The 12,181-nt window shown below is 40.9% G+C and overlaps 1 protein-coding gene across 2 annotated transcripts in view; it reads left to right on the top strand.

Annotated features, from left to right (window-relative positions):
* The window catches only part of SLC26A5 (solute carrier family 26 member 5), a 33,643-nt gene that overhangs the window by 14,343 nt on the left and 7,119 nt on the right, over positions 1-12,181 (top strand). For both annotated transcript variants that reach the window (XM_035127393.3, XM_088652143.1), the window contains exons 7-14: positions 3,001-3,153; positions 3,322-3,404; positions 3,494-3,641; positions 4,638-4,751; positions 6,230-6,307; positions 8,150-8,245; positions 9,453-9,559; positions 10,946-11,015. In XM_035127393.3, coding sequence (XP_034983284.3) covers positions 3,001-3,153; positions 3,322-3,404; positions 3,494-3,641; positions 4,638-4,751; positions 6,230-6,307; positions 8,150-8,245; positions 9,453-9,559; positions 10,946-11,015 — 849 coding nt within the window. The remainder of the gene's footprint in view (positions 1-3,000; positions 3,154-3,321; positions 3,405-3,493; positions 3,642-4,637; positions 4,752-6,229; positions 6,308-8,149; positions 8,246-9,452; positions 9,560-10,945; positions 11,016-12,181) is intronic.

Genomic DNA, 12,181 nt, shown 5'->3' with positions numbered 1-12,181 from the left:
TGTAGACACAACCTAAAGAAAGACAGATTTTTCAGTACTCTGAAATAGTTATGTCAGTTATAAATATATAGCCTTCTGCTTTTGCTTCATTTTCTTTGTAATGGTCACTAGCATAGATGGTTTTAAAAATAGAGAGGGCAGAGAATTGATTGATCAGTGGCTATTTAATATGACAGCTATATGGATCCTCAGTGTTCAGCCGCGGTACACATCTAAGTACCAGATGGTTTTTCATACTGTTATCTGCTTTCAGAAGGCATTTGAGTTGAAAAGCAAACGATACATCTTCAAATAAATAAATCTTCAAGGGCATCTGTCTGGTCCCTCCTGGCATTGGTCAGCTCCAACAAGGCAATTTTAATTCTAACGTACCATTGCAAACTATGAAGAAGTCAGATATTATTTGTGGCCAATTACTGAGCTGACATTGATAGGTCTCATATATAGCTTATATTATAGGAAACTATGTTAGTGTCAAGGCCAGTATACCTTTTGTTGGGAGCATACGAGCCCAAATTACCACTTTTTACACTGCAGCTGAAAAGAGGCAAGAGGTATGTGTATATAATCTGTTCCATAAAATCCGTCCAGTCAGTGTTAGAAACAGAGATGTGAAAGCTAGGAACTAAATGGCACCGTAAGCCTAAATTATGGGCACAACAATGGAATGTCGAGGCACTTTTTTTAATAACAAGAATAGAAAGCTGAAAATGAATGAACTGCACCTAAAATATTATGTTCAGTTTTCACATGTTCTAGTCTTTCCCCTGCCCACCCCCTAATATTCTTAAGGGGGTCTCTTCTCCAGTCTTTAGAGAGTAGTTGGAAGTTCCTCCTTTCCTTCCACTCTGCGGTTTTAATCTGAAATCTTAGGCACAGTGCAGAACTCAGAAACGGCTCACGCTAATGTAATTCCCTGTTGCATAATGCACCTAGAACAATGGGAGTTTCAAACTCTGCCTGCAGCTCTTTTGCCCCTGACCAAGATTCCCACCTCTTTGGGAGGGGGAGTAGAAGAAATTGCAGACAATGCTGAACCTTGAGAAGGACCATAGCTCAGTAGTAGAACATCTGCTTTGCATTCAGAAGGCCCTCGGTTCAAACCCCAGCATTTCCAGTTAAGGCTGGAAAATAACTCTGTCTGAAAACTTGCAGAGCTGCTGCCAACCAGTGTAGACAATACTGAGCTAGATGGACCAATGGTTTGACTTTGTACAAGGGAGATTCCTCTGTTCTTCCTCCCCACCTGCCAATTTTCTGATAGCCACCAGAAATATAGATTGGCCCTTGACTGATAATTCTTCATGCTGCTCAGAATCTCAGAGACCATTGTTATGCTGGGTGATAGTGCCCTTCAGATGAAAAACCACATAATTAGTCAATTGGCAAGCAAAGCACTGCAAATCTACTTCCATAAAATCCCTACATTCCTGTGCATTCCGCCCACGCCCCCAAACAAAGTTCTACAAATCATATAGATGGCTCTAGGGACATGCCTTTGGTGTTTTTGCTAAGGTTTGAATTTGGATTTTTTCCAGTACAAATAGCAGCTTACTTGTGTCTCTTTAATTATTGGATTACAACAGTGTAAATGACGGAGGAAAAACCAATTCCCCAGAACAGATTTCTTGATATTGGAGAACAGTCAAAGTGAAGCAATCATATGGCTTTTCTGTAAGTTACTTTCCAAGAACTAAGATACCAGTAGCAAGGATTTTAAAACAGAATGAGGAATACATGTGTCCAACACAGTTTGAGTCACTGAAGAATAGCAGTGGGGAAAAATAAACTGATTTAAGCAAATTGTCACATAGAAAAGCCTTTACTAGGAATCTAGTAGTATCCTTCAGCAGCTACCTTACATGGGTGATATCAGACTAACCTGATTTCCTTTCTACAACTGTATTTGCAGACAGGGAATTATTTAGGATATCCCAACTCTATGCAACTTTTGCTTTAGCATTTCTGAGGCTGTGGGAAATATATTTCTTGAACACCATAAGTGCTAGTCAAATTGGCAAAACACAAATGCACACAAGCCACCATTTTTGTTTTCAAGTAATAATTTTTGTCTTCACTCTGGCAAAATGCCATTCATATTTATGTGACAGTAGGAAAACCTGGTTAAGCAAAACTTCATTGTGTTAATGGTTTTAACATTCTCGATACATTTTAGGATTTGGATAATTTGTTTTGGTGTTTGCATTTGTCACTTAGCTATGACTTATGGTTAGCACAAATTTTTAGATCTGAAATACTGTAGAGAAGCAACCAAAACCTTCACCCAGGAATTTTGAGATCAAGCATATTTAATACATGCATTTCTCTGCATGCATTTCTCCTGCAGCCCCCTTGCCAACCTCTAGGAAAGATCACTGCTGCTTAATCAACACTGAATTTCATTCCTATGGTAACCCTGAAGACCTGTTGGCAGCGCCTTGCCTGTAGATCAGTTTATGTACCTTTTAAACAGATTGGATTTGCTGGGAAAGGTTTGAAATCATTATTTCCAGCATTGGTATGTGTTTGCGGTCAACACAGATGCAAGTTATTAAGTCAGCGTAGTATGTTTTGTCTTAGATATTGCTATCCATTTGGAACTTAAGAGATAAAAGGATCATATGCACTTCTGTGTGAGGAATTTAAAAGTCATTATCAAAGAAAGCTGAGTTCTCTAAACTGAATTAATTCTGTGATTTGAATAAATTGTACAGATTGAGAAAAACTGATGTATTTTATCTTTCCACGTAGCCTCCACTACCACCACCACTGAAAATCCCACTTAGCCCTCTTTAGCCTCAAAGATTTCATGAAGCTTGTCTACTTTCTTTCAAGCCTACTTTAACACCCATAAGGGATAGAAACATGAAAAGAGAAATTTGAGGTTCTCAGGGTGCTATATTCTGCATCGAACATCACATTTCCACATAAAGATCCACATCTGCTTCTCCTTTGACTATATCACTTATGAATAACATTCCACATTTTGTTGTCTTGCAGAGTTTAATTGCTGTGTTTGAAAACATCACAAAAACCAACATAGCAGCTTTGGTTGTTGGACTAATTTGCATGGTTTTGTTGCTGAGTGGTAAAGAAATCAACGACCGCTTAAAGAAGAAACTTCCAGTTCCTATCCCTATGGAGATCATTGTAGTAAGTGAGGGATAAGAAGGGCTGTCTTAAGTATGTCCTCTTAAGCATGGTTTTGAATGTCCCTCACTGTGCAGACAAAACCTCAGACTGAACTCCCTCTTGGATTAGCTTCCAAGTTTTCTTATTGTAACCAAGTTGCCTCTTGTTTCATGTGTGTTCTTTTTAAAGGTGGTGATTGGTACTGGAGCTTCAGCTGGGATGAATCTGTCAAAGACTTATGGAGTAGATGTTGTTGGCCATATCCCCAAAGGGTAGGGATGTGGAATTAAACATATCTTCTTAGCCCTCTGTAGTTTAATACAGCCAGTAGATAATAGTTTTCCCCTTTAATTTCTTGCAGATTACGTCCTCCACAAGTACCAGATATCAGCCTCATCCCAGCAGTATTTGTGGATGCAATAGCCATAGCACTTGTAGGATTTTCCATGACAATCTCCATGGCCAAAATCTTTGCTCTCAAGCATGGCTATAAAGTTGATGGAAATCAGGTAATTTGAATGTAATATACCGTATGTCTTTCACTATCTGGTCCAAAGCCTGTTGAAATTGGTGGGAAATCTTTCCAAAAGCTAGCTGCTTATCTAAAAAATAGCCTCCCTACATTTCCAGGGCCCAGTGAAGATGTAAAATTCCTGAACTGCTAACCATGGTTAGGTTGGAATAATTAAATATGCACTGACCTCGTATCCTAATTGAAGAAGTCTTATGAGTTGGCAAGAGAAGATTCTTCCTTTAGAAAGATTTGCTTTCAGTACACCTGCCTAATACAGTCAAACCTTGGTTGTTAAACATAATCCATTCCGGAAGACCATTTGACTTCCAGAACGTTCGACAACCAAAAACTGAAAGCAGAAGCCTCACTACAATAGGGAAACTCAAAACAGAAGCTGTGTAGCATGTTCGACTCAACTTCCGAAAATCATTTGAAAACCATAGCATTTACTTCCAGGTTTGGGGCAATCAGGAGCCGTAACATACATCCTGTTCAGCCCTGTTTAAGGAAGCTTTTAATATTTGATGGTGGGGTATAAATAAATTACTATTATTGTTATTATTATGATGATGATTATGATAACGGAGGCGTTCAGGAACCAAGGTTTGACTGTAATAATAAAGGATCCTTCCTTGCAAGTTTGGTGCAGGCCACTTCAGCTTTACAAAGATTTTGAAGTTTTAGTTTTGTGCTTATGGACTTTAAGAACATTGCTTTCTATTTTTTAAAATTCAGTGCTTAAATTATCTTTATGCAGTTCTCCATCCCCAATTAGTTGCAAAGCAGTTTCTTATTTAGGAGCTAATAGTCATGTGTATAAGTACCACCTTTGATATGTATCTATGGCGAGGCTCAGCATGACTACTGCTGGAAAGAGAGAGTAAGAGAGAGAGAATATAATAGTGAGAACAGGACTAGATCGGCCGTTGGCCTGATCCAGCATGCTCATCTTGTTTTTACTACTTTTGTTCTACTTTTTCTGTGTTGACAGGAACTCATTGCATTAGGCATATGTAATTCTGCAGGATCCTTTTTCCAGACCTTTGCTATTACTTGCTCAATGTCCCGGAGTCTTGTCCAGGAGGGCACTGGTGGAAAGACTCAGGTATGTGTATTTAGGTTTTGCCTGTCCTTCCTGCAGGGCAACGTTCGAAACTCTCATTGTTCTTGGCGCGTTTTGTGACAGGGAATTTCATGAATGCGAGCAGTTTCTGAGCTCTGGGTGTAGTATTGTGCCTAAGATTTCAGATGAAAATTGCCACTTTCTGGAAGGAAAGGGGGACCTTTTTTTGCCTCCCCACTTCCAGCCACTCTCTGAAGACTGGAGAAGGGACCCTCATAAGAATATTAGGGGGACAGTCAGATGAAGTTTGGCTTGGTTTTTTGCAGTCTTCAGATGAGGACTAGACCATGTGAAAAATGAACATAAGATTTTAGCTGCAGTTCCTTTTCAGCTTTGTATTCTTGTTATAAAACAACACATCTAGACATTCCGTTGTTGTGCCTGTAACCTAGGTTTAAGCTCCTAGCTTTCATATCTCAGTTTCTAACACTGCTGCAGGGAGGTGGTGATGATGATTATGATAGTGATGATTAGTATACCGCCCTTCATCCACAGATCTCGGGGTGGTTCACAATATTACAATATAAAAACCACAAAATACATAATAAAATCAAACCAATAATCTCCCCTTCCACAACACATTAAAAGGGTTGTCAATCAGCCAAAGGCCTGGTTGAAGAGGAACGTTTTTGCCTGCCAACTAAAGGTGTTTAATGAAGGCGCCAGCTGCACCTCCCTGGGCAGAGCATTCCACAAACGGAACCACTGCAGAAGATACCTGTTCTCGTGTTGCCACCCTCTGGACCTCACGTGGAAGATGTACACAAAGAAGGGCCTCACAAGATGATCACAGGGTCTGGGTCAGTTCATATGGAGAGAGGTGGTCCTTGAGATATTGTGGTCTTGAGCTGTTTGAATTGGGCCTGGAAACTAATTGGTAGCCAGTGCAGTCGAACCAGGATTGGTGTAATATGCTGAAACTGTCTTGCTCCAGTGAGCAACCTAGCTGCCAAATTCTGCACTAGCTGAAGTTTCCGAACCATCTTCAGAGGTAACACGTTGCAGTAATCTAACTTAGAGGTCACCAGAGCATAGACAGCAGTAGTTAGACTGTCCCTGTCCAGATAGGAGATCAGGGTCATATACCTTGGACTTTTCCATTCTATCCTCACTTTTTGGGGGGCAGCTTAGGTTAAATGAGTTGAATTACCCCAAGGCCATCTAGTGAGTAGGGATCTGTAGCTATATCTTCCTGCCTCCCCCAATTCTGTCCAAGTCCACATACTCTGTATTTGCTACTCTGTATGCAACATGTGATATATGTAAATTTAATTAATGCCTCTTCTTGTGAGTGTTATTGCTTAGGGCAACAACAGAGTGCTTGCTTAAGCAGACTCAATCAGACATACAAGTATATAGAAAAAGAAATGGGAAGAATATTTGGGGTTGGTAATGCCCTTAAAAACCTTTTAAACTATATATGGGATTCTTCAAAAGTGTCTGTGTCCTTTTCCCCCCAGGTTGCTGGTACTCTGTCCTCAATCATGGTTTTCCTTGTCATTGTTGCCATTGGTTATCTGTTTGAACCACTGCCACAGGTAAGAGTCTCTCATATATATGTTTTCATTCCAGTCTAAATTGGTACATAAGCAGCAGTACCACCACTTTTGTTAAAGCATTGCACAATCTAATGTTTAGAGCGGTAAGAAGATAGAATGTTCTGTGCTGCAACAGTAAGCTCAAGAATTGGTTCAACTGCAGGGTAATTTAATGGCATTGGTGATTACTGTGTATCAACTTTTTCTAACGTCCTTCCCGAATATCTGCAATTGGAGGGAAGGCTTTCTGGTCTGAATGCCTGTGTGATTCTCATTTGGCTCTGAGTCACTAACCAGCTCTCTTTATTTGTCCTGTCTTTGGTCTCCATACCTGTAAGCATGCAAGAAATTAAATATGCTTTAGCAATGAAGACTTCAGCTTTGTAATTCTAATTCAGCACTTTATACGTGTTACTTTGTCACCTTTTATACTTTCAACCATAGTGGGACAAGAACTATCAGCCAATTATTAGCGGGAACCTCATTGTTTGGGTCCTCAGGTTATACGAGTTGCAAGTAAGAAGTCATAGTTCGATCCATTGGATGCATGCCGATGTGCTGACACATTTATCTTGAACATAATAGTTCTAGGCTAATGAGATATTATTTTAGCCAAACAAAAGTATCAGTTTCCTAAAGATCACTGCTTCTCTTTCCTAAAATGAAGATCAGAAACATGTAGAGTGAGATCCCAAATAAGGCTTCAGAGATTTTATTGCTGGTAGGCCAGGCCGTTGCCCTGTTCACTTAACTGGAAATAAATAAGGCAGGGAGTGATATGATTGGGAAGTGACAGTTTCACAGTAGCTGAGTAAGAGTCCATTTGCTTGGTTAGCTGGAGTGGAAGAAGAGCACTTTGCACAAGCCATAAAAGGTTTGTCAGAGGACTTGAAGATTAGCATTTTATTTAAAAAAACAAATATAAGGATTACTTTGTATGCTTTCCTGGGATCTGCGCGAACCATAAAAGGCTAACGGAGAAATCCCAGTTAGAAACTGGTGCAGGCCAAAGGGTTTTGAATACAGAAAATAATCTTAGTAACCTATTATTCTAACAAAACACTGGAATCTCCATTTTGGACCCTAAAATATAATGAGGCAACAGATAGTTACTTCTCTTTTCAGAACAACAACTTGGGTGTGGAGGTAGCGCAACTGCCCAAGGAAAAGGGGGGGGGGAGATCACCACTTTGAATTGTATATTACAGGGCTTATAAAGTATGCAAATGGTGTAGTGCGAGGGTGGGGGAACAATAATTCCCATCATCCCTGTCTAATGACCCTTCTGGCTGGAGCTTAAGTTTCCCCAATTTCTTTGGGCAAGAATGCTCCTCCTCTCTGCTGTGAAATCAGTTGTTTGGAGTGTTTAACTTCTTCTGAATGAACTTAACTGATGTCATCGATGCTTTAGCTGAGATTCCTGCATTGCAGGGGTTGAACTAGATGACTCTTGTAGTCCCTTCCGACGCTACAATTCTATGATTCTATGAATTGTACCCTTACAAGGGAAACACATTGATTTTTGAAATGGGCCATCCAGGAAGGCTGCAGCTATAGGCACTTTAAACAAAACCCTGCTGGTGTTTATCATCAAGGAATCTCGTTTGGTTTCTGATGAAATATATGTGCAGATAAGCAAAAGATCAAAAATGACATGTGACTGCATGGCTGTTTACACTTGCTAAACTTTGTTCTTGTGTATGTAAATAGATCTTGTGTATGTAAATAGATCTCCTGCATAGAACCTGCTAATTATATACACTTTGGAATGCTTTTTTTTAAAGCTGCAATACGGTTTAAAAATAAAAATAAAACCAAACTCTTCTTAAATTATGTTCCTAGGCTGTGCTTGCAGCAATTGTAATGGTCAATCTTAAAGGCATGTTCAAACAGTTTCAAGATATCACTCGCTTCTGGAGGACCAGCAAGATTGAACTGGTGAGTGACCTTGATTCTGATCAAAGTGCATGTAGAACGTTTCTGATATGGTAATCCAGTGGTCCACCTGCAATGTTGTGTCGCACAGAAATAGTTGCACTGTGAGAGTCAAATGATGCAGAAAGAACAAAGCTCCACGTCCCAAAACTATGAACATGAAGAGATATTGCAGGAGAGGGTATTGAAATGTGCTTAAGATCAGTTAGGCCAGGCATCCCCAAACTTCGGCCCTCCAGATGTTTTGGACTACAATTCCCATCTTCCCCAACCATTGGTCCTGTTAGCTAGGGATCATGGGAGTTGTAGGCCAAAACATCTGGAGGGCCGCAGTTTGGGGATGCCTGAATTAGGCAATTCAAGGTCTCATCTGCCAGTGAAACCCTTCCCTGCTTAGAAATGCAAAGCCAGTACAGTGGATACATTAGGTTATATCCACCTAACTTCTGCTTAGAGTCGACCCAACAAAATTAATGAACCCAAGTTAGCTATGGCCATTTATTTCAGTGGGTCTACCCTGAGTTTGACTAGCAGTGCCCTTTGCATGGAGACATGGCCCTTTGCAGGAGCAAAGATCAAGGCTTGACTCCTGGCAAACCCTGGGTTCTCTTGCCCTAATCTGCATTGTTAAGCTATCACTAAGAACTGCTTAGAGCCATATTTCTGTTTATTCTCTCTCTCTCTCTCTCTCTCTCTCTCTCTCTCTCTGTGTGTGTGTGTGTGTGTGTGTGTGTGTGTGTGTGTGTGTGTGAGTGTAACCACTTTTATTTGATGATATATATATAAGTAGGGAAATCCTTTTCTGGGAAGAATGAAAGAAGAATGAAACCCGTATGGGAGATTTTTCTCAGTACACCACCTGCTTATTTTATAAGAACAAATAGGGTATGCAATCCATTTCATCAATGAGGCTTCAAAATAAGGCCTTATTTGCCCACACATTTTTAAATACATGTTAATGTGCACACTTGGTTTGCCTATCACTAGTTTTGAGTGTACCAGTAACAGTTCAGACCTGTTTCCTTCCCACAATTTCCTCTCCCACCCCACTCCCGCAAGTAAAATGTGAGTGTGGAACATGGTTGGCCTTTTTTGAAAGTGGTCTTGAGTTTTGTAATTGACTCACCAGGCTTTTATTTGAACCTGCTGGAAAGTAGAAACCCTATATTATTGATTAGGTGTTTGTTTTGTTTTGTTTGTTTTGTTTTAGGCTATCTGGATTGTAGCATTTCTGTCCTCAGTTTTTCTGGGGCTCGACTATGGTTTGCTCACTTCTATAACTTTTGCAATGATTACCATTGTGTACAGAACACAAAGGTGAGGCTCACTTTTAAACATTTATTCTCTCAAATCAAAGCTGGTGGTGGGGGGAGTAAAGAGGGACAATCTCCTTCTCCATGCTCAACCAATACAGTGTAGTTTGCTGAGCTAGCTTGTCCTCCCTACAATGGAAGGTGAAGTCATTCATCAAAATGGTTGATTAGGGTACCACTTCTGCTTGCCGGCAGTTTGGTAAGAGACCTTCTTGCATCTCTTCCAACCCGATCAATCCCTCCCAGTGCAGCTGGAAGAATATCTCAGGGAAGAGTTCATTGGGAAAGCAAACATTTGCGCTGTAGTATAAATGGCACCTGACTCTAAAATAATATTGTAAAACCTAAACTAAATGAAAGTAGTGAAGAGCCATAGCTCAATGGTAGGACATCTGCTTCACATGCAGAAGGTCTTAGATAGAGCTAGGAATGTCCCTAGTCTAAAACCATGGAGAGCCGCTGCCCGTCATTGTAGTCAGTAGTAAGCCAGATGGACCAATTGTCTTACTCAGTATGATGCAGTTTCCTGCTAAAGGTAACTCAGAATCGGCATCATCTCTTCTATCAAATTTCTCTAGATTGCTTTGAAAAACACAGGCCCAGCACTCAGTTTTCAACCCGTTTTATGGCTGGCCATGTATATTACCAAGAACTGGAATTTCTGCTAATGCCTCTCTGTTCTGGCCTTTGATCAAGGCATTGCATCAAAAGAAACCTGTTGGGTTACTTTTGATTTCAGTTCTGATCTTAAGTCCTAAAAAGGACTTAATTTACACCTCAAGCAGCCAATAAATGGCAAGTTGCAACTTCTCTTCAGTGAGTCACAACCAAGAAATTACAAGCAATACACTGTATATCCAGGATCTACAGAAGGAGTGGGAAGGCAGCAAAACTGTCTAAGCAGACCTTATTTGCAACTGAAGTAATTTCCCAAATCTGATCCCCAAACAGAAAGCAGGTTTGAAGTGTAGGAAGTGTCTATATCAGGCATGTCAAACCTGCGGCCCTCCAGATGTTTTGGACTACAATTCCCATCTTCCCCAACCACTGGTCCTGCTAGCTAGGGATCATGGGAGTTGTAGGCCAAAACATCTGGAGGGCCGCAGGTTTGACATGCCTGGTCTATATGATTCCATGCACGTTGAAATAAGGTCCAAAATATGCTGAAGTCAAAGTGTTGTTCTCCCTTCACACCCCTCTTCAATTTTATTTCATAATATTTAATATGCTATACTGCTTGATTGTAAAACAAGAAACCTCAAAATAGTTTCCACTCACTGTTTCTGGATAATGGGCACCAGGCCTTTACCAAAGAGGTAAAGATGTTAGTGGGAGCCTCTAACAGAGATTGCTTTTATAGCCTCTTAATACAGAGACTCTTTCTCTACAGTCCACAATACAGAATCCTCAGCCAGATTCCCGGTACAGACATTTACTGTGATATAGAAGAGTATGAAGAGGTAAGAGGGTGCTAAGTCTCTTTATACCCCCTTAAGAAGGAAGGAAAGTGCTCTCTTTGATTTAAGATGGAGGGGAGCAGTAACAAAGCCTTGGTTGGGAGTTGAATCTGAATCCCATAGGACCCCATTCTGAACATTAAGATCCATTCCTGCCACATGGGGAGATGAGAGCAGGAATGCCAAATGGTTCTTTGGAAACTAGCAGCTGGGACATTTCTGGAGGGAGAAATAACCAGAGCCATGAGGCATGTTCAGAGATGAGACGGGAGTGCAGTGCATGTGTTCAGTAGTCATGCATGTCTGTTGGTGGGGAATCTTACCAGACTCGCCCCCACCCCACCCTTGACTTAAGAACTCAGCTAGCTCCCCTGCTCTGATTTCTAGTAAGCTTCAGGCCTGTTCTACCCATGTAGCAGAAACAGGAGACTGAATCCTGAGGTGTTAGGAAGGACTAGCAATTTGAATGGCTTGAATAGTGGTTTAGAAAAATTAATGGAGGATAAGGCTGTGTTCTTCAACCTCTGTCAGAGGCACTATGCCCTTGAATGTCAGCTGCTGGGAGGCACAATTTGAGGAATCACTGCTGCATTCAGGTCCTGCTTCAAGTCTTCCTTCCCAGAGGCATCTAGTTTTGGCCACTGGGAAAACAGGATTCTGGCTTGGTCCGGCAGGGCTCTTATTTTTCTTACAACTGCATCACTTTAGACTGTAGGTCAGTGAGAAATCAATTTTTTGAATGCTCTCCAACATTCTACTGACACAGCAGAAAGGCAGCTGGGTTAGAGCCTTTCTTTCTGAAGCATTAGTTTTTAATTTTTCGGAGGTTGTTGTTATTTTTACGTGGGGGAGCATTCAAAACCTGGAATGCTCCACCTGCAGTTTGGAGTGGTTTAGTCTGGTTCTAGCACATCCTAGCTTGTGAGACCCAGTCCAAATTCAAGGGCAGATAGCAACAGTCTTGGAAGCAGGTCAGAGCAGAGGTGAGGTATTTGAATCAGTTTCTTCTTTCAGATGTCGTAAGATTTTTGTGCTCTTAATAGATGTGAGTGTTTAGACTGACATCTTCCTGTATGAAGCTGAAGTGATATAGTCCCTCTATGGCAGCTCCTGCTGCCTCACAAATTCATGTATAAGTCTACCCAAAGGCACTACTAAAGGGATCTTTA

This window comes from Zootoca vivipara, chromosome 9 (genome assembly GCF_965207765.1).
Source record: "Zootoca vivipara chromosome 9, rZooViv2.hap1.1, whole genome shotgun sequence".
Taxonomy (NCBI): domain Eukaryota; kingdom Metazoa; phylum Chordata; class Lepidosauria; order Squamata; family Lacertidae; genus Zootoca; species Zootoca vivipara.
Note: the sequence above shows the minus strand (reverse complement) of the source record. Positions and strands in the feature narration are given on the sequence as shown.